The sequence below is a fragment of the Haliotis asinina genome, chromosome 2, assembly GCF_037392515.1.
Source record: "Haliotis asinina isolate JCU_RB_2024 chromosome 2, JCU_Hal_asi_v2, whole genome shotgun sequence".
Classification (NCBI taxonomy): Eukaryota; Metazoa; Mollusca; class Gastropoda; order Lepetellida; family Haliotidae; genus Haliotis; species Haliotis asinina.
Window position 1 is genome coordinate 46007202 of NC_090281.1, and position 22415 is coordinate 46029616.

General features: G+C 38.9%; 1 protein-coding gene and 1 pseudogene across 1 annotated transcript; both read left to right on the top strand.

Annotated features, from left to right (window-relative positions):
• The first annotated feature begins 1539 nt into the window (after positions 1-1539).
• On the top strand, positions 1540-9661 carry LOC137271837 (uncharacterized; annotated as a pseudogene).
• A 2371-nt stretch (positions 9662-12032) lies between these two features.
• Positions 12033-21132, top strand: LOC137272581 (uncharacterized). Its single transcript, XM_067804971.1, has 17 exons — positions 12033-12099; positions 13020-13342; positions 13831-13985; positions 14311-14563; positions 14799-14904; positions 15529-15625; positions 16088-16183; positions 16501-16551; positions 16865-16949; positions 17175-17234; positions 17330-17506; positions 18350-18488; positions 18782-18896; positions 19489-19561; positions 20149-20295; positions 20402-20541; positions 20783-21132. Exons 1-17 carry the CDS (start codon positions 12048-12050, stop codon positions 21012-21014), a joined length of 2301 nt encoding a protein of 766 aa, XP_067661072.1. The 5' UTR covers positions 12033-12047; the 3' UTR covers positions 21015-21132.
• The last annotated feature ends 1283 nt before the right edge of the window (positions 21133-22415 follow it).

A 22415-nucleotide genomic window follows, 5' to 3' on the forward strand; every position in this document is an offset into this window, starting at 1 on the left:
ACCATGAACAAACAAGAATGAAAATTGAAACCTTAAATAAATGTGGTATTTTCTTAAAGTACAACATCGTAATGGTAGAATACGAGTGCTTCGTCTCATCTTTAGAAGAGACAACTGTATAGTGGACAGCCGTCGATCGATTTAAATACTAGTTACATATACATGTACAATGTACATATACTGTCATTATATACTTTATACAAAATAAGACGAAGATTAAGTGTCGTATGGCATTAGTGCGCACACATTCTCTCTCTCTCCCCCCCCTCTCTCAATCTCTCTCTCTCTCTCTAATTTTATGTTGCTTGCAATTTTCAACTCTGTAACTGTGATAATCTAGTTCTTTTACAGTCCTTTGTTGACTTATAATAATTTAATTGCATTTATTGTTAATTTATAAATTTTAAAGTTACAATATGGATGAAATATTGCCGATGTGACTATGAATCACAACTCACGCACTCATAAAGTCCACACAAATACAGGCAGAGACTTCATCAGTCACATTCATATTACAAGCTACTTCAAAAAAGAACTTAAGTAGGATACAGATTCTAAATTCTGAGATTGGAAAGAACAAAGACTAACGCGTTGCAGAGTCCATTGTATGTGTTTCACTTGTCTCAAATAATTCTACGAATGTAAATTGAAGCGACAAAACCCTTTCCACATTTATAAAAAAAATCTGCAACGAGCAGGGTAAAGTAAAATAGTACCTTCTTTACTGCAGGCAGTATTATGGTTGATGATTGAGACAAGTAATTGGGAACACTTTTGTTTGAACCATCACTATATCCGTTAACACACTATACGAGTGTTGCACCCTTGAATGGTACATTGAACCCCTGCTTCACCTTACAAACACCAGCGTGCTCAACAATGAATTTTCTTATGTCCTTTGGTGACACAGAAACATTATCGAATAATGTAAGATCTAATAAATGCAATAGCGTATGGTGTGCAAATCATATCATATCTATCATAAAACGTAAGTACCAGAACAATATTCACATTTTCGGGGTATTTGGGTGGGGTGGGGTGGTGGCTGAGGATGTCTAAATCACATGGCATTCGGCAACAGTCAAGTAGATGCATAATAGTTGTCTGTGTATGGGCGAGTCTTGCTAAAACTGGGCACATAATCACCTTCCACGTCACTGTGAATTTACTAACTACAAGATACACATAAATACCTTTAAGAAGGAATAATCTACAACATCTATATAGTCTCCCTGCTTTAAGTCAGAACCCGTATACTTGTCAGATAAATTCTGTTCTGGTTTTCATATAACATTTTTTTCAATTCAAATGCAACACATTATGGCAGTTTAGTGCGATTCGTATTCATTTAATGCATTAAACTGTACAACACTGTTACAATGTGTGTGTATGCACATATACATCCCAAACCTCTGCACCAGACCTTGGCATAGCAATGCTATCATCTCACGTAACTCTGCTATCATCTCAGATAGTAAATGACCTTGTTTATATGACTTTTCATCAAGTGATTTGATTGTGAGTCGACAACAGTAGAAGATGTGCAATAAGACCTGTATATTTCTGTCCCTGTTGCTCTGTGCTGGTAAGTACATGTATGTATGTAGTATTTTTTTTCACATTTTGCCATACTTTCAAGATAGAAAGAATAAATCACTTGTCACTTCAAACTCGTTTGTGGTTGTCTTTACATACCTACTTTATCAGATTCGACACCCCCCCAAAACAGGTATATCTGATGGGATCTTAATGGGAATCTTACGCAGTCAAGGCCGTTTGAACCTACCATTTTCTCTAAAGTAGGACCAGTCACGGTGTTAAAGCAGCAAAGCAGGATGTGGCCCTTGGTTTAAAATTAAGTAATTTCGTTGTTGGAAACCAACATTTAACACTTCATCATTGAGCAGGACAAGTCCAGCCTATTCAACGGTTTCGTTGCGATTGAAACAAAGTACATCGGCTTACTTGAGCAGCAAGTCGCAACTGACACTTACTTCTCCAGGGAAACACACTAGATCACTACAAGCATCAGCTTAAAGTGTGGTCTACAACGTCAGCTGCGACTGTGGCTATGAATTAAATTAATGAAAAATCCAGACCACTCATAATATGCGTCAAAGAACGTAAGACATCCTCCAAACAATGCAGACACCAAATCAGATATTTCGGAACACATCACTAAACCTGACCTAGAAATTACAAATGGGCCGTTTTAATCCCTCTTTCAATAGAGATGAGGGCGATTTCATCCCATCAGCTTACAACCACCTAATCCGCTAATAATTATCCACTAAACACACTCTGGCTTATCATTACCTTCCTGCCTGAGATTCCTCACCTCTAGTTCCTAGTTTCCCACAAACTGTTCCCCAACCTTATCTTTTGCCTAATTACCTTACATCCACAACTTGTCGTGGTAATTCCACTCACCTCAGTTATGCTACCTTAGCTCATCGTCATGCTATTACAGCTCTTCGTGTAATTTATTCGTGTTTTGTTTCCCACCCTTGTTATTGCAATGTTATTATATTCACATGTATCTTGACATAATTATAAACTTTTGGGCATCCTTAAAATCTTGCCATCACTATACCACCAACTTCTGGAATGCAACCGACCTTGACATAACTCTGTTATCTTTTCAGATAGTAAATATATATGGGCAGTATATGTTCATCAAGTGGAGATTTGGTTTGAATCGACAACGGTTGGGAGATGTGCATTACGACATGTTTATTATTACTTTTCCCTCTGTTGTACTGTGTTGTACACAATTGATAACAATTAAATACACAGTAATGAATAGAGCCACTTGCATTTTTACTTTTAATCTGATTATCTTGAGTATAAAGGAACTTACGTACTTACTTCCCCAGTTTTCAAATCAGCAGTCTCCGAAGGTAAGCAGGACTTTGCTGTCAACGTTAACAATGACGGCACATACAACGTCGTGGTTCAGGGAGATGTATGGTTGAAGAGTGCTCCCACCTTCTTCAGAGCTGATGGTCAAGTGTTCTCATCTGCTGATGGATCTTTGAAGCTGGTCAAGAACACTCAGTCCAGTGGTGAGGATGTCATAGGACAGTGGGAGGCCAACAACTTCTTGTACCAGGCAGGGTCTAGTCAGATCGAGGCCAGTTTTGTACAGTACACACCAGATCCGAGCATATTCACCTACAACGATCCGGCCTTACCGTTCATGTCAAACAGGTGGGTTAACATAGGGCAGTAATGAATTCAATAATCTTCACGCATACTAGGATACGCACAGAACAATACTGATATGTAAACATAACTGTAAGAAAGCAAACACACCCAGTCAATCATGCTCACTTCCAGTAATCTGGTTTGACTTAGACTTTTGATTCAGGTGCACATTCTGTGGTGGATGGCACGCAACGCCTTAACATTTGCGTTGTGCAATGATCCTAATATGGACATGTGCAATCTGAAAATTATTATTGTTGTTGAGGCTAACTGTCTTAAGAAGGACAATACTAAATATTGAACAATATTTTAAATAGTGGACAGATGAACATGTAAAAAAGAACACGAAGTTTATACAGATCATCCAATGGCAGCTATCTTCACAGAAAGCTGCACTTCTACAGTCCATGAGAACAATAATGTTCCATCGTGTTTTATGGTGTACACAATCAATAGGTTTAATTTCTAACAGTGTCAGTGACGGACATTGCTTGTTGAATGTTTTGCAAATTGTTTCCTATCTGGACTCTTTCACATGGATCTTTAAGCAACCAAGTCTCGAAATGTACCTTGAAATACTGTAACACATCCTCTACATAGGTTCATAACTGACACGATGTTGGAAATACACGCTCTTTATCTTTTCTTTCATCAATGACGACATCAGCGTTACATCAATGGAGCAAACAACACCGCCTCCAACAGCAGTGACTTCACCATTTCCGGCTTTCCTGGGCTTCTAATACAAGAGTCAACCATTCCGTTGGGATACCTTAGTTATGGAGGATCTCAGGGTGGCAGCATTCATCTCACTGTTGGACAGTAAGTACTCTTACGTGAAAATGTTAAGGTGGTTTATATGTTGAACACAAGAAAAGCATGAACTATATTTTTTTTCTGCCAGAAAGAGTATGTCAAATAACGTTACGAAATGAACATAGATGCAAGTCTACGTTTTTCCAAATCGATTGACAATAAGCATCCCACTGACCTGAATATGGGTCCACATCCACGTCCAAAATATCAAGTAAACAACCTCCGATTAATTTAATACGAGCGGCGTGTTATGACATATCATTTTCAATAAGATTCAATTTTTTTACTATTTTGTCTAAGATGGAGACCATCATCATTTCGAATTGACGATGGGACAGAAGGTGGACCCCTGACATTATTTGACCGAGTGACGACTGCAAATACACTGATTATCTCCCCTGCGAGTCGATTTATGTCCTCATCAATATGGCGTCAGAACTCCAGCACAGGAGGAGACAATGTCTACTGGGGGACGATGGGAGGAGTTGAAAATGTCCCTTTTGGCGTTGAAACCAGTTTTATTCTTTTCTGTGGCAATCAAGGTATCAACAAGGTAACTAATATCATCTTTAACATACCTGTTAAAAAGATATTAGTTCGTCTTTTATGAACTATTTTAGATATCAGTGTTTTAAATATCAGTGTTTTACTTTTAAACCATTCAGACCGTAACTCTCGTTAACCTTCTACACTTTCATGACAATAAACAAATCATAATACACATGTTTAAGGAAGCATATGGTTATCGTTGCAGGCCTCCGTAAGTTGGGGTCAGATCTTACAACGATGGCATGGGCGTACAGATCAATATGTCAAGTCCGACTTTACCATCAACTACTTAGGGTACTGGACTGACAATGGTGAGGATATCTGGGCATGCCTTGATTTGAATTCACTGAACAATAAATGGTGTAGTTTCCGTTTTCTAAATTGTACCAACACACCGTTTCAACCAAACCAAACCAATTTGCACAGATTCCTCTAAGAAGATAGTTCAAACTTTTAAAAAAATGCATGCAACAAATCTGAAGGTGTTAGAAGACTGACAACCATACCATATTGTTGTGCGATTTGTTCTGTAAACGTGTATCAGGGCGTTATATCTGATGGACAATTGAAAGTCTTTGCAATTTGAAACAAAACAATCCGAAACAACCATTTTTGTGTTCAGGTGCGTAATACCATTTCCGAACCGAGGAAGGCAAAAACTACCAAGACACGATGTTGGATGTCAAGAGCTACATCGTTCAGATAGGGGTACCGGTCAGGTTTGTAGACCTGCACATGCTTTACAATCATTACGTTTATACGATTCAGTTCTACGAATTATGGTACTACTGGGTCAGTGACCTTGCTGTTTATTGGTCAGGTACATTCAGTACGACGCGTGGTGGTACTACCGGGGCAAGGATCTTTTTTACTTACCAGGTACATTCAGTTCGAAGAATGGTGGTACTACCGGAACAATGATCTTGTTTACTTGCCAGGTACATTCAGTACGACGCGTGGTGGTACTACCGGGACAAGGATCATGGTGTTGTGACTTGGTCGGCGCAGCAGAAAGTCTTTCCAAAAGGAATGCAGTAAGATATTTTCCCCTTCTTCATCTCAGTTGATATTAAAACCTAATAATGATATGAATCTTATTACCGCGGCCTCAATGACGTTAATTGACCATTAAATACCAGAAAAATTATTACATGCCATTATCAATTAATTTAAAGTTCCTTCCATTGTATGCATGCAAATAATATTTATATGTGTGAAAGCAAACTTGGTCGAAAATATGAACCATTTTACGTACTAAGTGGAGTGCGTGTATCAAATTGTAGTGGCGATATGCCTACTGCTGGGACCATAAATCACATTTACCCAAACGATACTTTGACTTATATGGGTGATTCGTTTTCTACTTGTTTTGCTTCATCGTTTTAGATGGCTTTATAACAAGACACAGTATCCCGTCGTTGCCCACAACATGTATTGGTAAGCCGGGTCCAAGAATCTGGTATATTAGTATTCTGAATTTCGATGTCTGTCCTAACCACTTACATAAAGATAGGTAGGTATTAAGCTGTAATGACAACGTATTACATTTAGCAGCATTATCACAATGTTACTAGCATGAAGTTGACACAATTTGTATTCAGGTGTCTCATACCTGGAATTAGTCTCAATAGAGCTCATGATTACTCACGATTATCCAATTAGTTATTATACCCGTCGATATCCGGTATTTCTAACTGTTGAGATTCATAAAATGTGTGAACAAACAATGTAATACAATCTTGGTTGTTCATTATACTAGGTCCAGCAATACAACCTACGCAACCGCAAATGGAGGAAAGTATGAATTCGTGATCGATGGCCCAAAGGCTCTACCATTGGAAGAGGTACTGCCGCTTCTGTTGGCTAAGATGTAAATATTATGCAAACAAACCTCTTCTTCATCTGAACATGAATTGGTGTGGGATTCTGGTTTGTTTGATGTTTTATCAATTAACTAGCGAAACTTTAGAATGTTTAGACATTGAGATATCTTTCTCATCACTTTTCAGAGATTCTGGACTGATTTGCTCACCGAGGCAAGGGAGTGGGGTCTGTTCGTCTACGAACAGGTAATACTTCAGATTACCAAAAGCATATCTATAGCTACATCATTCTACAGTGTCTACTTGTTTCAGATTTAATCTCAAGTTTGTTTTATTTCTGTAGGATTTCCTCGGCATTGAATTTCAAGCGATCAATAAGCTTCTGACTGACATTGACCTTGGCCGCCAATGGCTGACTCAAATGGGGAATGGAGCTGCCAAGAACAGACTGACCATCCAGTACTGCATGTCTTTCCCACGACATATGCTGCAGTCTCTGGAAATACCTGTTGTGACGCAAGTGAGAATAACTCTTTATGATATGGTTGTTATTAGTGAGTGTTGGTTTAAACTAATTTTGATGTACATCTGCATTTGTACGATAACAATATATGTTGAGAGAGAAACACGAGTATCTGTATTGACCATTTGCAGTCAACATGGACCTGAATATTTTTGCAAATGGCTTTTAGGCTCGAGTAAGCCATGACAACCGACCAAACACAGACAACTGGAAGATAGGCATGTCATCGATATTTGCTTTGTCTCTGGGCGTTGCTCCCTACAAGGATAATTTCTGGACAACCAGCGTTCAACCCGGAAATAGCTACAGTATGTACAGAATTAGCTGTGGATATTACAGTCTCAAAGGTCTCATTCCAGTTCACGTCAACGTTCTCAAAACAATGTTCTCACTCATTTGAAGTATTAAATATTCTCATATCATGTCACAACTCGTTCGTAAAGGTACAAGGTTGACCGGTATTAAATGATTTATTTTAGATGCAACGGAGCCGCACACATCTCTTAACGCTGTGGTTGCAACCTTAAGTACAGGCCCAGTAGGAATTAGTGACATGGTTGGAGGCACGAACAAGACACTCATCATGAAGTAGGTTGGATGTTGAACTCCTATCTGCTCTGTATTTTGAATTCCTGTATTTACTCGTTTGTATCTATTGTCCTCTGTTGTTGTTTAATATCCTGCAGGACCGCATCTGTTTTCTTACTATAACATTTCTTTACTACTTACAGTACTACTTTTAAGCAGCTGTTATTTATGCATTTATTTATGATTCCTTTATGTACTATGCAATGCCTATCGTGCCTCTGTTAATTCGTTCCCAGTACTGTACTGATTATTATTATTGCTACTGTTTAATGTCCACGTTCACCATTTATCATCCTACTAACTATTTAACACTGTTTTGTTTCTCTTGTATGTATCGGTGTTATCTGCCACTGATATATTTGGTTTATATGATTTCCGTAAGCATCATATGTTATTCCTGTTATCTGGCCCGCCGAAGTACTTCATCTCATCATATCTGCCTCCACTTTTCGTGTGTCATCACTGATTTCCACATCTACCTAACTCACATCAATAGTATCTCACCGTCATTTTAACATTAATACAGATCTGTAAATGCTGACGGCCTGATCTTGAAACCATCTCGACCAGCGACTGCAATTGACAACAGAATACGGAAAGTACATATGTATCTTACTTTATTTCTTAATGCTTCAGTTTTTGGAAAATTGTATGTTTGAGACATAAGATATTCTAGGGTCGGGCTGACTGCAGCATACCTTTAGCAGCATGTCGAACTAGTTCCAGATAGAGATAAAGGTATGTCTTTTCTTACTTCTGCAGTTCCTAAGACTGCATTGAGTGGAAACACAGTTGTTTCTTCATCCAGCGTGTATATTGGGTGTTGTTTTCCATTTCTCGAATATGCTTTTTGCAAATGTAGAGAAAATGAGAGAAGTGCATGGTTGCGTTTCTTTCGACCTCGTTGATTTCCAACACTACAACACATTCTTTCTCTGGTTCAAATTAAATAATACCGACGAAATACACAACCTTTGTCTCTGAGTAAACATTCAAGGAAGTGAAAGGTTCTTGTAACAATTGTCTCATAGATGGCCTGGTCAGACTTTGAGGGTCCTGATGGGGAGGTATGGTCCACGTATTCTGATTTTGGTGGAAAGAACAAGTACGGTATCATCCTCGCTGCTGATCTTCAGGGAAGCTACACCATGACACCTTGCATGGCTGGATATCAATGGGTAGGATTGTAGGTCATTCTATCAATTCTCGAGTCCAGGAGGTTACTAATAGTGTTTCGGTTTTCACAAATAGACATAACCGTATTTCACATGTGCGCTAATATTTCCAGTTTCCTACATCCATGGTTTTCCCAGCCAACAACCCCAACAAAATCCAGCCCTTCACAGACCTCCAGCCTTTGAAAATGAGTGGCTGTACCATGACTGACTTCTGTCTCTTCTATTTATCGCCTGTACTGGCCGTAAGTGGGTAGGTGTATTACCTCATTTCAACCATATCCATGCTTAATGCACGTGTAAAATATCAACTGGTGAATATATATGACCCTATTACTTTTGGTTAGAAATGTGACTTAAAGTGTTTGGAGCGAACATTCTCTGTCTGAATGTCAGAAGAAGTCAAAACAATAATACGATTATTTTCCCGTGCAGCAAACAAGTTCTGATCCAGGGTGAGTTAGACAAGTGGGTGCCGATGTCACCCCAGAGAGTGACGGCCATCAACATTGCCGATGACATCACCATCAGTCTCACTGGGGCTGCCTACGAAACTGTCTCCTTTTGGTTCAACGTTGATGGTAAATCCTCACCTGTGACCTGTAACCTCGGAGCAGCAGGGTTAGCCACTCTCAGCTTCATAGAAGGCAAATGTTGAGGAGTATAATGAATATCTCTGTGCTTGGGTTCCCGTGTGTGGTTTTAAAGTTACATCGGAATACGCAAATCAAGCTATTGCATGCATTCACCAACTAATCCTGCACCCAGTGACCGAACGAGATACATGTTCCTAGATATAGATACTTACATGTAAACTGTTGTTTGGCTTCATAATATATAGGGGATAACTGGCATTAAATGAACGTAAAACATGTCCTAATTGAACTCTTGAATTTCGGTTGTGCTTTTGAAATGTGTGTAGTGACGAATTCCCGCATACCCGTTTCTGTGTTGAATAACTAAATAAATTATACATACGCTCTCATGTTTCATTCATTCTGTATGATTGTATGTGTGCCAGTGACTATGAAGAAAACTGGCCACCCTGCAGCCGAATCCGTATATCTCCGAAATACAAGCTTGGAACCACAAGCCACGAACTTCTCCATGTCTTCCATAAAGTCAACGGTTCTTTTAAGAATGCTAACACAAATAACACAACTTGTACTTGACAAAACATTACATATCTCAAGCGGATGGGTCCAAATTTAAGGATTGCCAGCCTACAGCTTCAGTAGCAAAACTTCAGTATATTAGTGTTTGCCATCGCAGATGGGCTTGGTCATTGTGACTTGTCACAACCAGAAACAACTTTCACTGAATCTGTGGTCGACAGAGACCGCAGCGATGTCTTGTCAAATACGAAGCTTTTTTGGTAACACGCTAGGCATATCCACGGAATTGCACTTGAGTATAATTTACACCAATGCGTTTCGGCCTCTGATCCCTCTGTCATGTAGGGGTATGGGAGTGGCGAATCTTAATAGAAGTGACAGGAATCAAGGGTTCCCTGCATACCGCCATTTTTTAAAGTAAATCTTGTTCAAACTGTCAGGAATTCTAGTAATGATGTAACGGTAAACGGTGTAAAACATATAATGTGAAAACTATACATTCCTTATTTTGCTACGCATATAACTGTCTTTTGTTACCGGGTAATGAAAAAATAATAGATTGAATGAATGTAACGGTATTACTGAACCCCCATCGAACCCTTGGGCTGGGAGGCCAATTACTCATTGATACACAAGAAGAGAAGATAATGGAGATAAAACTGCAATGTTTTGAAATTAGATTCATGAATGAAATTAAAAGTCATTCTAATTAGTCATTCTAATTCCTCATCCCAATCAACATATTCTATTAACAATTCTTGTGGGTTTCTCAATATACAACTGCTAAAAGTTAATTTTATATTTTGCGTTCACACATATTCAAACTATATGACGGCAGTATGCACATGATCGAGCCTCCACAATCCTGTGATCGACAGCATGAGCATTGATCGAGGCAAGTGGAATACGATTACTTGAATCAACAGAGTCATCGAACCTGATAACGCCGTCCTGATACACCTTGTTAGATCATTGGTTCCTGAAGACCAATAAGAACAGTGATCATGACTGTGGAGATCATACACTGGATAGATCAATGAAATCGAACGTGTTCTCTATTTCGGTAAAACTCAATATGCAATCACGACGTAATCTAAATACTTGACATATTATTATTAATATAACATTGACATATATACACTTATTAATGTAAAATGATCGCTGAGGTTAGGTCCCGGTTGGTTTATATGTGACCTTGACTGATGATTGTGCCGCATCACATGTGAGAAGCACGCTGGTCTGTCGTGGTTTCCGGATGAAGGCATCCTTAAGCTTACACAGGCATGAGCAGTAAAGCACAGACTCAGACACACAAGTTCATATGTGTAGACAGAGGCATTGTACACAGCCACGAACATATAGACACAGACATACAGACGCTGTTGATGGAGCCTCTGCAGAAGGTGTGTTACTAGTTTCACTATGTCATACAATATAGCGACACAAAACTACTGCCTGTTGTTCTGGCACCAGCACTGAGCAGCATACTGTCAAGCATGAAAGTCAAAATGTATCATGATATCTCGTGGGGCAAACACACAAAACCGGCATGCATGACCACTGCTTTTCTTTAAGTTTTGTTGCAACATTCCGTATTCAAATTGCTAACCAACGAGTACAAAATAATTGCAGCAAAAATTGGGCATTTTATTTTAACGCCCTTAAAGGTAATTGTAAATTATTGTTGGGTTTTCTTATATATTGCAGTCAGGGATATTTGAGAAAGTTCAATTGTCTCTGTTGTAGATTTGATATATTTTATTTATTTATTTTAAATGTTTCATTTCTATTTTCTATATTCATCTTGTTCAGTAGATATTACCATATATTTAACATATTGACACGTGGGGTGTCAGTTTGTACCTATAGGTGGAAGTTACTTACCTGTACAAAAGATAGCAACAGACTGATACTTGCAGCTGGCCTCCTCTACTAACTCAAGGAAGTCTAGACACCTGATCTGTTTTCTTACTATAAACAATTTTACCTGGAATCGTCACAGGATTCAATTCTCCGTTTGACATCCCTATTAACGACACGGTATCACTCTTGTTTATTTCCATGGACAAATAGTAACCAGGGTGATACATAGTAGTGTTTACTCACCCAGGTCTGTCACACATAAACCTTAGTCTCAACCTTTACCCATACCTGTTATCACCTCAGACAGAGCACGCCCTTGTGGGCATCACGTCAAGAGAAGTGTGTATATAGGGGATATCATGAGATAGCGAGTGGATATCGGTTGAAGATGTGCCCTAAGACCTGTATATGCCTATTGCTGTTCCTGTCACTCGCCGTCAGTAAGTCTGTTTTTCACATCAATAATGGCCACAAAATCTCTGTCTATATTCTGTTTAAGCATGTAAGTCGCTTTTTGTCATGGCAGTAGTAAAGAAAAATGATTACGATTTTTTTCCATAATGTGCCTTGATAAAAGCGTGCCGATACATTTATCAGTACTTCCTTGCTTTGTCAGTTTAATTCAGTAATTTGATATTTAGTGGACCAATTTAAATCCAAGTTTATGTAACTTGAAATTATTTCAATGACACTTTGGCAGATAATTGTTCTCTTTGGTTATTAAATAAGAAATAGTGTCTATCCATGAAATCATGCGTGAAAATATTGAAACGACAGAAACAAACATAACTAGACACTCAAATTTTCTAAGCACACGTCCAAACTAAATATTGATGCCCATTCAGTTATACTATATTGATATTCCATTTTTGCGAGCATGCCACTAGCCACTGTATATGAGAAAAAGATAATAAACATCCAGACAAATGAAACTTGTCGAAAGGAATGGATTAAATTTCCGTTAATTTCCCTTCATAAATTGTTTCCTTCTTGTCATCATCATTTGCACTGTGTCAGTCTTGTAAATCCAGTATCCCGTACTTTATAATGGTGTATAAATATACAATATGCGCGATCAACTCGATCAACTGGGAATCAACATACAGAAGCGCTTCACTGATCTCTTATATCGAAATCTGTTTAAACTTATAAGTGATATTTAGTCAACTCGTTGAATAATGGTCAATTCTTCTTGCTTGATAGGTATTAGGAATGTTTTGCCTTCAAACAAAGGATAGAAAACTGCGATCAGTTCGTGATTTTGTATATTTTCTTAACAGGCTTGCATGCAGACAATAGTCCGTGCGACTGATTTAGATTCACTTCTTACATTGCTTCATTGAAGCTTTCATATTTGCAGTCTCCGAAGGAAAGCAGGACTTTGCTGTCAACGTTAACAATGACGGCACATACAACGTCGTGGTTCAGGGAGATGTGTGGTTGAAGAGCGCCCCTACCTTCTTCAGAGCTGATGGTCAAGTGTTCTCATCTGCTGATGGATCTCTGAAGCTGGTCAAGAACACTCAGTCCAATGGTGATGATGTGATCGGGCAGTGGGAGGCCAACAGCTTCTTGTACCAGGCAGGGTCTAGTCAGATCGAGGCCAGTTTTGTACAGTACACACCAGACCCAAGCATATTCACCTACAACAATCCGGCTGTACCGTTTATGTTATTCAAACAGGTGAATAAACATAAACTGAAATTTATGAGAACATGGACATTCTGTCATCCATGAGGAGGCGGACGTAATAGAGATATCCCTTCTTTTGCTCAGATGCAAAACCATTAATGTTGTTCATGAGCTCATCAGGCCAAGTTAAAGCTTCTTAAAACTAAATAAAGGTACAAACAAACATGTACCTCGCATCACGTCTGATGATCTTTTTCACAACACTTTTTTCCGAGAAGATTGTGTAGGCACTTCAATGACACGCTTCCAGTAGGTTATGTCATTGTTATGCCCTCGTGTCTTGCGTTCGTATCCCAACGCCTTTTTCTTTGGTAAGACTAATTAAGGCTGAATATCATTCAACGGTATGGATTAATGGGGTAATTATTCTTACCCTTCGCATAAATAACATTTGAGCAGCCCAAACAGTATTTGTCAAGATGTCTTTATATAAACACACTCCATGTTTCTTTCCATCAATCTTTCATCAATGACAACAGCGTTACATCAGTGGAGCAAACAACACCGCCTCCAACAGCAGTGACTTCACCATTTCTGGATTTCCGGGATTTCAAATCCAAGAGCCAACGTTTCCCTTGGGCTATCTTAGTTACGGAGGTCTAATGTTTGGTTGTATGGGACTAAAGGCTGGACAGTAAGTATTTGGTTGTCGTTGAATATGATGAAACAGGACCATCGTTGACGTGAATTTATTGAACCTCGGTCCTACTTGCCGGAACTAGAAATCTCTTTTACATCTAAATTATTTTTCGCAGTTAATGTATGGGAGCAAAACTCTGTACCAAATCTTTACAAATATTCAGTTTTTATACTTCTTTTATCTATCAAGCCTTTATACTCCTTTTGGTATATTTCATTTTACTTCAGGCAAAACGCATTAGAAATGGACATGCATTTTACAACCTGATTGTCTCAGTCGACATTCATTTCAATTATTCCATCATCGAATAAACTTTTAGATGGGAAGCATCATCATTTAACATACACGATGGGATTGAGAGTGGACCGTTGGCCCTATTTGATCGACAGAAGACTGCAAATACCCTGATTATCTCCCCTGCAAGTCGGTTCATGTCGTCATCACAATGGCGTCAGGACAACAGCACCGGCGGGGACAACGTCTACTGGGGCACTATGGGCGGTGTGGAAAACGTCCCGCTAGGTGTGGAAACCAGTTTTATCCTGTTCTATGGTAACCAAGGTATCAACAAGGTACACATTCCGCTTAAAGCCTCAAGCAATATTTAGTGTCACAAAAGTTCTTCAATGATGTTACTACATAGATCAACATACAAAATGATATTTTCAGCATATTTGTTTAAGAGATGAAAGTAAAAATTTGCAAGCATCAAAAAATGAAGTTCACTTTTACGTATGCATGCAAGAGCTTTTAATATTTTCCAACACCATTTCTCACCACACGATATAACTGCGACTATTCTTGCAGGCCTTTGTGAGCTGGGGTCAAATTTTGCAAAGATTGCACGGAAGAAGTGACCACTTTGTCAAGTCCGACTTCACGATCAACTATCTGGGGTACTGGACAGACAATGGTGCGAAGTGTTTTTATTTGATATATATTGTGGGGGATGGCTTCGATAGAACAGAATAACCTCGCATGATCATTCAAAACTGAACTTTCCTTTTGAATAGGAATTATAAGCGTTTACAAACTTTTCAAAGACAGATAACTGATGAACTCACCTTCATTTCTCTTTGTCACAACACCAAAACACAACGTATGGGATGTACGTGCAAATTTCGGTAGCCGAGTACACGTGCGTGGGGTGTCATTCTTGATCTTAAGGATTTTCAAGAAGGTCAACAAATCACTGCAGACCATATTTTCTTGCATCACACAGTTGTTATTGTTTGTTATTAGCCTGTATGTTTGACACTGAAAATCGTACACATGCACATTTCACGTCATATGCCAGTCATCTTTCGAGGGTGATTACCGTACAAAAAAACCTGTGGTTATAAGGAAGGGCAAGTAGTGAAAAAATCATTATTATCATATCAGCATTGACTGACTCCGACATGTCTCCCAATGTTTTCAATCGCAAATTAAAAATGAAGTTCCCCCACTTCTTAGAAAATATATTGATATAATGTGCTTGCTTGCAACCAGCGTCCTTTTCACTTTTGTCCACACAGGTTTTTTTTTCCCTTTTCAGGTGCGTATTACTACTATTTGACAGAGAAAGGAAAGAATTACCAGGACACAGTGCTTGACATCAAGAGCTACATTGAACAGCTGGGGATACCCGTCAGGTCAGTACATTTACACATGTTAAAGCACTAATGGTACAGTAATGGTTCAACTACATGAGTATTGATACCACTTCATAACAGCCAAGCCGGTTACTTCGTTTATTCAGTACTTCGAGGTGTACTTCGAGTTGGGACAACAATCCTATTGTTTATTTGCCAGGTACATTCACGAATTTTGGTACTACCAGAACTACATAAATGAGCTTGCCGTTTGTTTGCCAGACATCCGTTTTGATGAATGGTGGTGTTACTGGAGCAATGACATTCTTGCATATTTACCAGGTACATTCAATAGGAGGAATGGTAGTACTACTGGAATAATGACCTTGTTTATTTACCAGGTACATTCAATAGGAGTAATGGTACTACTACTGGAATAATGACCTTGTTTATTTACCAGGTACATTCAATACGAGGAATGGTAGTACTACTGGAATAATGACCTTGTTGTTTATTTACCAGGTACATTCAGTACGACGAATGGTGGTACTACCGGGACAGTCACGGTGGTGTAGTGAGCTGGTCAGCTCTACCAAGCGTTTTCCCGAATGGAATGCAGTGAGATGAGCTTTTGTATCTTTACAGAACGTTTCAAATACTGCGTTATTCAGTTTATCCCTTTCACTATCATTAAAATATCTCATCACCCCCAATCAGTACTACACACCTATCACTATATACGGGTATATGTAACTACACCACACAAAAGTTTATCTTTTTGCACGTGAAACAGATACAGGTACGTACATTAGAGTGCAGTGTATATACAACATGTGATGGTGTGATTATACCCTTTCAACATACTTGGTCGTGATATTTTGAGTTTGGCGTCATTAACGACATTCTGTGTTTTCCGCACGTATCCTTGGATGAAGGTGGCTTTACAACAGGACGGAGTATCCGGTCGTGGCCCACAGCATGTACTGGTAAGGATTCGAGTATTCAGTTTAGTCAATATTTGCAATTACGATATATTTAATGTATTGTTTTACGATGCTCCATATATATCATTACGAAAGCTATGGATATTTCTCATACTTCTCAATTCTCAATGTCGGCAATATCCCAAGAACTAATATACATCTCGGAACAATTACGTAAGATTCTAAGTCAAATGTAAATACATTTATCAGAACATTATACGGGCATTATGTCATGCTTTCAAGAGTTCTTTGGTATGAATGGTGTGCTTTAATGCGCATTGTACTTTGAAGTAAATCCATGTCTGCATGCTTCCAGGTCCAGCAATACAACATATGCAACTGCTAACGGGGGAAAGTATAAATTTCTGATTGATGGCCACCTGTCATTACCACTGGAAGAGGTAAAAACACAAGATATATGTTTATTTTAGAAAGTAATAATAATTACACTTTGCTATTTACCATTTGCCCAGATAAATAGCATGTATCCTGGCTTGGTCGGGAGTCTGCATGTAATTATTATTACTATATTTGCAGAGGTTTCTTGTGTCTGAAAAATGTGTTTCTTTTATTGTCGCGATGTTGTGTAGCAATCACTATCAGACGTGTTCGCCATCCATTTTCAGAGATTTTGGACTGAATTGCTTGCTGACGCGAGGACATGGGGTCTGTATGTTTACGAACAGGTAATACATCTCAGAGACAATTTGACAAAGTTAAATCTCAAATCTTATAACAGATCACACATGCGTGTGATGGTTGGTATGTTTCATTTCTGTAGGATTTCCTCGATGAAGAATTTACTAACGTCCAAACATTCCTGACTGACATTGACCTCGGTCGCCAATGGCTAACTCAGATGGGCAATGGTGCTGCCAAGAACGAACTGACCATTCAGTACTGCATGTCCTACCCACGACATATGCTGCAGTCTCTGGAAATACCTGTCGTCACACAGGTGAGTGTAGGGAGCGAGTAAAAGAGTCTATTTAACGATATTCAAGCCTTATTAAGTTAGAATACCTAAGACTTGTATTCGTGAGCGGGAGACAGAATGAGAAAGTTTTGAAAATTATTTAAATAACATCGATGTGTTGATGTAATGACAGAAGAGATGCTAGGAATATCAATCTATGATTACCCTCTACTTTCATAGTATCTAGCAGCGAGTGTCAAGGAAGGGGTGTTTAGTGACCAAGATGCTAGGAATATCAATCTATGATTACCCTCTACTTTCATAGTATCTAGCAGTGAGTGTCAAGGAAGGGGTGTTTAGTGACACAAGATGCTAGGAATATCAATCTATGATTACCCTCTACTTTCATGGTATCTAGCAGTGAGTGTCAAGGAAGGGGTGTTTAGTGACCAAGATGCTAGGAATATCAATCTATGATTACCCTCTACTTTCATAGTATCTAGCAGTGAGTGTCAAGGAAGGGGTGTTTAGTGACACAAGATGCTAGGAATATCAATCTATGATTACCCTCTACTTTCATAGTATCTAGCAGTGAGTGTCAAGGAAGGGGTGTTTACTGACCAAGATGCTAGGAATATCAATCTATGATTACCCGCTACTTTCATAGTATCTAGCAGCGAGTGTCAAGGAAGAGGCGTTTGGTGACACAAGATGCTAGGAATACTAATGTATAAATACTGCTAACACCTAGCCGTAAGTGTCAATAAATGTATGCCAACAATAAGAAGGCAGGGATCCACCAGTTACCAATACCGAGACCGCCAAGGAAACATGTATTAAATAGGCTTGACCATTTAACAAATTGTTTGGAAACGTTTGTTTCAGGCTCGCGCAAGTAATGATTATCAACCAGACACGACCAATTGGAAAATAGGTGTCACGTCACTCTTTGCTTGGGCTATCGGCGTCGCACCTTTCAAGGACAATTTTTGGACAACCGGTGTTCAACCTGGAAATAGATACAGTGAGAGAAAACTCCCGCTTCTTTAACCTTACCTTTTGAAACACTTTCTCTTTGTAAGTTCTTGATTCTGTTGTTTGTTTGTTCGTTCGTTCGATTGTTTGTTTGTTTGTCCCGCACTAAACAGTATTCTAGCCACATAGCAGCCTGTAAATAATCGAGTTTTTACCACATAATCTAGTGATCAACAGCATGACCCTTTATTCGACATGTGTCATCATAGTCTACAAGCCTGACCATCCGATTTCGTTCCTTATGACAAGCATTGTTGCTGAAGACCACGTGTCTCATTTCAGAGCATTTTCCAGTGGAAAACTATACCTCCCTGAATGCCGTGGTTTCAACCTTAAGCACAGGTCCAGTAGGAATCAGTGACATGATTGGTGGCACCAACAAGACACTCATCATGAAGTAATGTTGATGTGTTTTTAAGGAGTGATTATTTCACAAATATTTTCACATTTTTGTAGAATCGTTTTCTGATGTTTTATAATGTCCTGTCTGGCTACACCCTTTGGACTATTTGGTCATTATGTAATACTACTTTAACATTACTGATTCTTTGGTTTTCTCTGTTTATCAGTCACAATTCCTTTGTGAAAAATATATTCTTCTATATTTTTTATTCATTACTCATTTGTTTTTCTTATTGCTCTTTCTTGACATTTTGTATTTGTTATTACTTTACTAAGTGTGCTATCCATGTATTTTATTACCTGTCTGTCTATTTCATATTGATTTTTTTTGAGTGTGATTCTTAACAATCGTCTGTATTTCAACTGTGTTTGTTTCTGGGTAAACCTTTATATTATCTAAACATCTGGGTTTATCAAGGAAGAGAATTATATTGACATCAACAGATAACTCTTTGTGTATCACTTTTAAAACCTGATCTTATATTTGATCACCACTGAACTTATTGGGTACTATACCAGCATTTAATATTTTTGTTACATTTATCTAAGTATTCGTACCTATATTTATTCACTGTCACCATCTACAGATCTGTAAATGCTGACGGTCTGATCTTGAAACCGTCGCGACCAGCGACTTCAATTGACAACAGAATACGGAAGGTACCTGTTCACCATGTGTTCATTTGTAATGTCCTTGAGTTAGGAATGCACATGTATCAGTTTGATCAGTTGATCAGTTTCATCAGAAGCATGATTTGAGTCCCATCGATTTTTTTCCACCGACGTCGTGCAAACGCAAATTTCTATTTTATTAGTTATTTACCAAAGTATTATTTTTGCTTCTGTTCGATGGGCGGACGTTTAAAATCGTCGTTGCGTGGCGGTTACTTGGGTGAGGGAAATGAATTTCAGTGAAAGATAGGAAAGGTAATTATTGCTTCAGTGCTTCGATGCAAACTGACAAAAAATAGTTACCTTGCATCTAGAAAAGTTAGTCTACATTTTCTTTTCAGGACTATTTTTTCTGATTTAATGTGAAAATAGTATATACCTAAGCAACCTCATTATTCAGACTACGCATCGTTTATTTTACCCATATCATGTATATGAACCAGTACTGGAACAAGAAACCAGACTGTGAAAAGCTGGTCTAGAGAATGAAATGACAACGGGATACAACTGATAAAATGTTTGGGGCTCACAACGACAACGGACTGTCGTGAATAACCATACTGTGTGTTTTCTAGATGGCTTGGTCAGACTTTGAGGGTCCTAATGGTGAGGTATGGTCAACGTATTCGGATTTTGGAGGAGAGAACAAATACGGCATCATCCTCGCTGCTGATCTAAAGGGAAGTTACAGCATGACTCCTTCCATTGCTGGATATCAAGGGGTAAGACATCTCTACTGTCATTTGTTTTCCATGGATTACTGTTTCGGTTTTAGTAGATATACAACTGGAACTACGTTTGTACCTGAAATTATGCTGGCATTTTCAGTTTCCTAGCTCCATGGTTTTCCCGGCCAATAATCCCAACAAGATCCAGCCCTTGACGGACACTCAGCCTTTGACAATGAGTGGATGTACCAAGGCTGACTTCTGTCTCTTCTACGTATCACCTATATTGACCATCAATGGGTAGGTGTATTCCTTTCTTTTAAAGTACGGCATTTCTCTGTCGAGGTGAAACTGCAGGTACAAGTATCAGTACCTGACAGTGAAAGTCAGTGATTACATTGGTGATAACAGTTCCGATAAGGATGAAAGCAGAGATTGTCCGGATGCACCTGACCTCGGACAACTCTTGTAGTTGGAACAAGATCGCCGCTCAATACGGTTGCGGCGTGGTTTCAGAATGCTATGTATTTTCTCACTTCAGCAAACAGGTTCTGATCCAGGGTGAGTTGGACAAGTGGGTGCCGATGTCACCCCAGAGAGTAACGGACATCAACATTGCCGATGACATCACCATCAGCCTCTCTGGAGGTGTCCACGAAACTGTCTCCTTCTGGTTCAACGAGGATGGTAAATCCTCACCTGTGACCTGTACCCTCGGAGCTGGAGGAACAGCCAGCCTTAGTTTCACAGCAGGCACGTGTCGTGGTGTATAATATATACGAAATGCATGAGCATGAGTATTGTATGTTGATCTATTAACAAGTGTCCTTGTGTGCTATTTCGCTTTTGCAAATTTAATGTCCTATGATGAAAGTAAATAAAGGTTTTACGTTTTTGTTTTCTTATTTTCTTACTCTGTAAACGTTTGAGTCCGTGTATGTGTGCTTCAGCAGATAATTCTGGACATAATTCACAGTGAGTGAGTATAGTTTTACTTAAAGTAATATTTAATCAATATCACAGCGAAAGACATTATATATTTTCAGACTTATTATCCTGCCTTCAGGTTATTCAAAACAGTTCGTGTCAGCATAAAGTTTATTTGACATCATTAAGTTACATAATAAACTTGCTACGACCTCGTCTTTTGTTGGTTACCCAGCCATGTTGGAATCGCTGGTAACACAATAGCTACTGCTGCAGGCACATTAGCAGCAAACAAATCTGTACCATATACTGATGTTAAACCCGTTATTAGATCCTACACCTGCAGCAACCTATGCTTGCCATAAAAGGCGACTATGCTTGTCGTAAGAGGTGACTAACGGGGTCTGGTGGTCAGGCTCGCTGACTTGGTTGACACTTGTCATCGGTTCCTAACTGAGCAGATCGAGGCTCATGTTGTTAATCACTGGATTGTATGGTCCAGACTCGATGATTTACAGACCATATAGCTGGAATATTGCTGAGTGCGGCGTAAAAGTAATCTCACTCATTCAGGGGGTGTAAATAAATAAAACAAAATTAAACCAAATATCAGGTATATCCGCTTGGGATGTCAGTCCAGACTGGAAGAAGTAATTTTACGACGGTGTCGTATTAATGAGTGAGTGAGTGAGTGAGTTTAAGTTTACACCGCTTTAGCAGTAGTCCAGCAATATCACGGCGGGGGACACCACATTGTACCCATGTGGGGAATCGAACCCGGGTCTTCGGCGTGACGAGCGAACGCTTTAACCACTACGCTACCCCACTGCCACGTCGTATTTGTGATTCATGTACTCATGCATGTTTACTGAAAGGTGCAGATCCTCCTTTTTGTGTCCATTGTGATGAGAGAATCATGGTCAAACAGAGATTGATAGTGGTTGCAGCCTTGACGTGAGTATGAAGTACCGTAATACTATTTTCCCCTTAAGATGGTACACAAGTCCCATTTCAAAGTATGTTTATATCTACCAAAGTTTTAAAAGTAAAATATTTGTTCTTTTAACGATCGGTTAAATTTCAGAAAATATCGCAAACACCTGGGGCGATATGGTATGGCGATCTACTTTCAGTTACTGGCAATCCTTAGCCTTCTTTTATTTGGTATTGTTTTCTACAATAATAGACTTTATTACAGCATACAAGTTTTAAACTAAATGTGACATTCTATAGGTTTATGTTATACA

Bases quoted from the DNA above. Each gene is read 5' to 3' on its own strand.
- LOC137272581 (XM_067804971.1), top strand. From the start codon at position 12,048: ATGTGCCCTAAGACCTGTATATGCCTATTGCTGTTCCTGTCACTCGCC. The intron at 15,626-16,087 runs GTCAGTACATTT...TTTATTTACCAG, and splicing joins CAGCTGGGGATACCCGTCAG to GTACATTCAGTACGACGAAT. The intron at 18,897-19,488 runs GTAATGTTGATG...CACCATCTACAG, and splicing joins AACAAGACACTCATCATGAA to ATCTGTAAATGCTGACGGTC.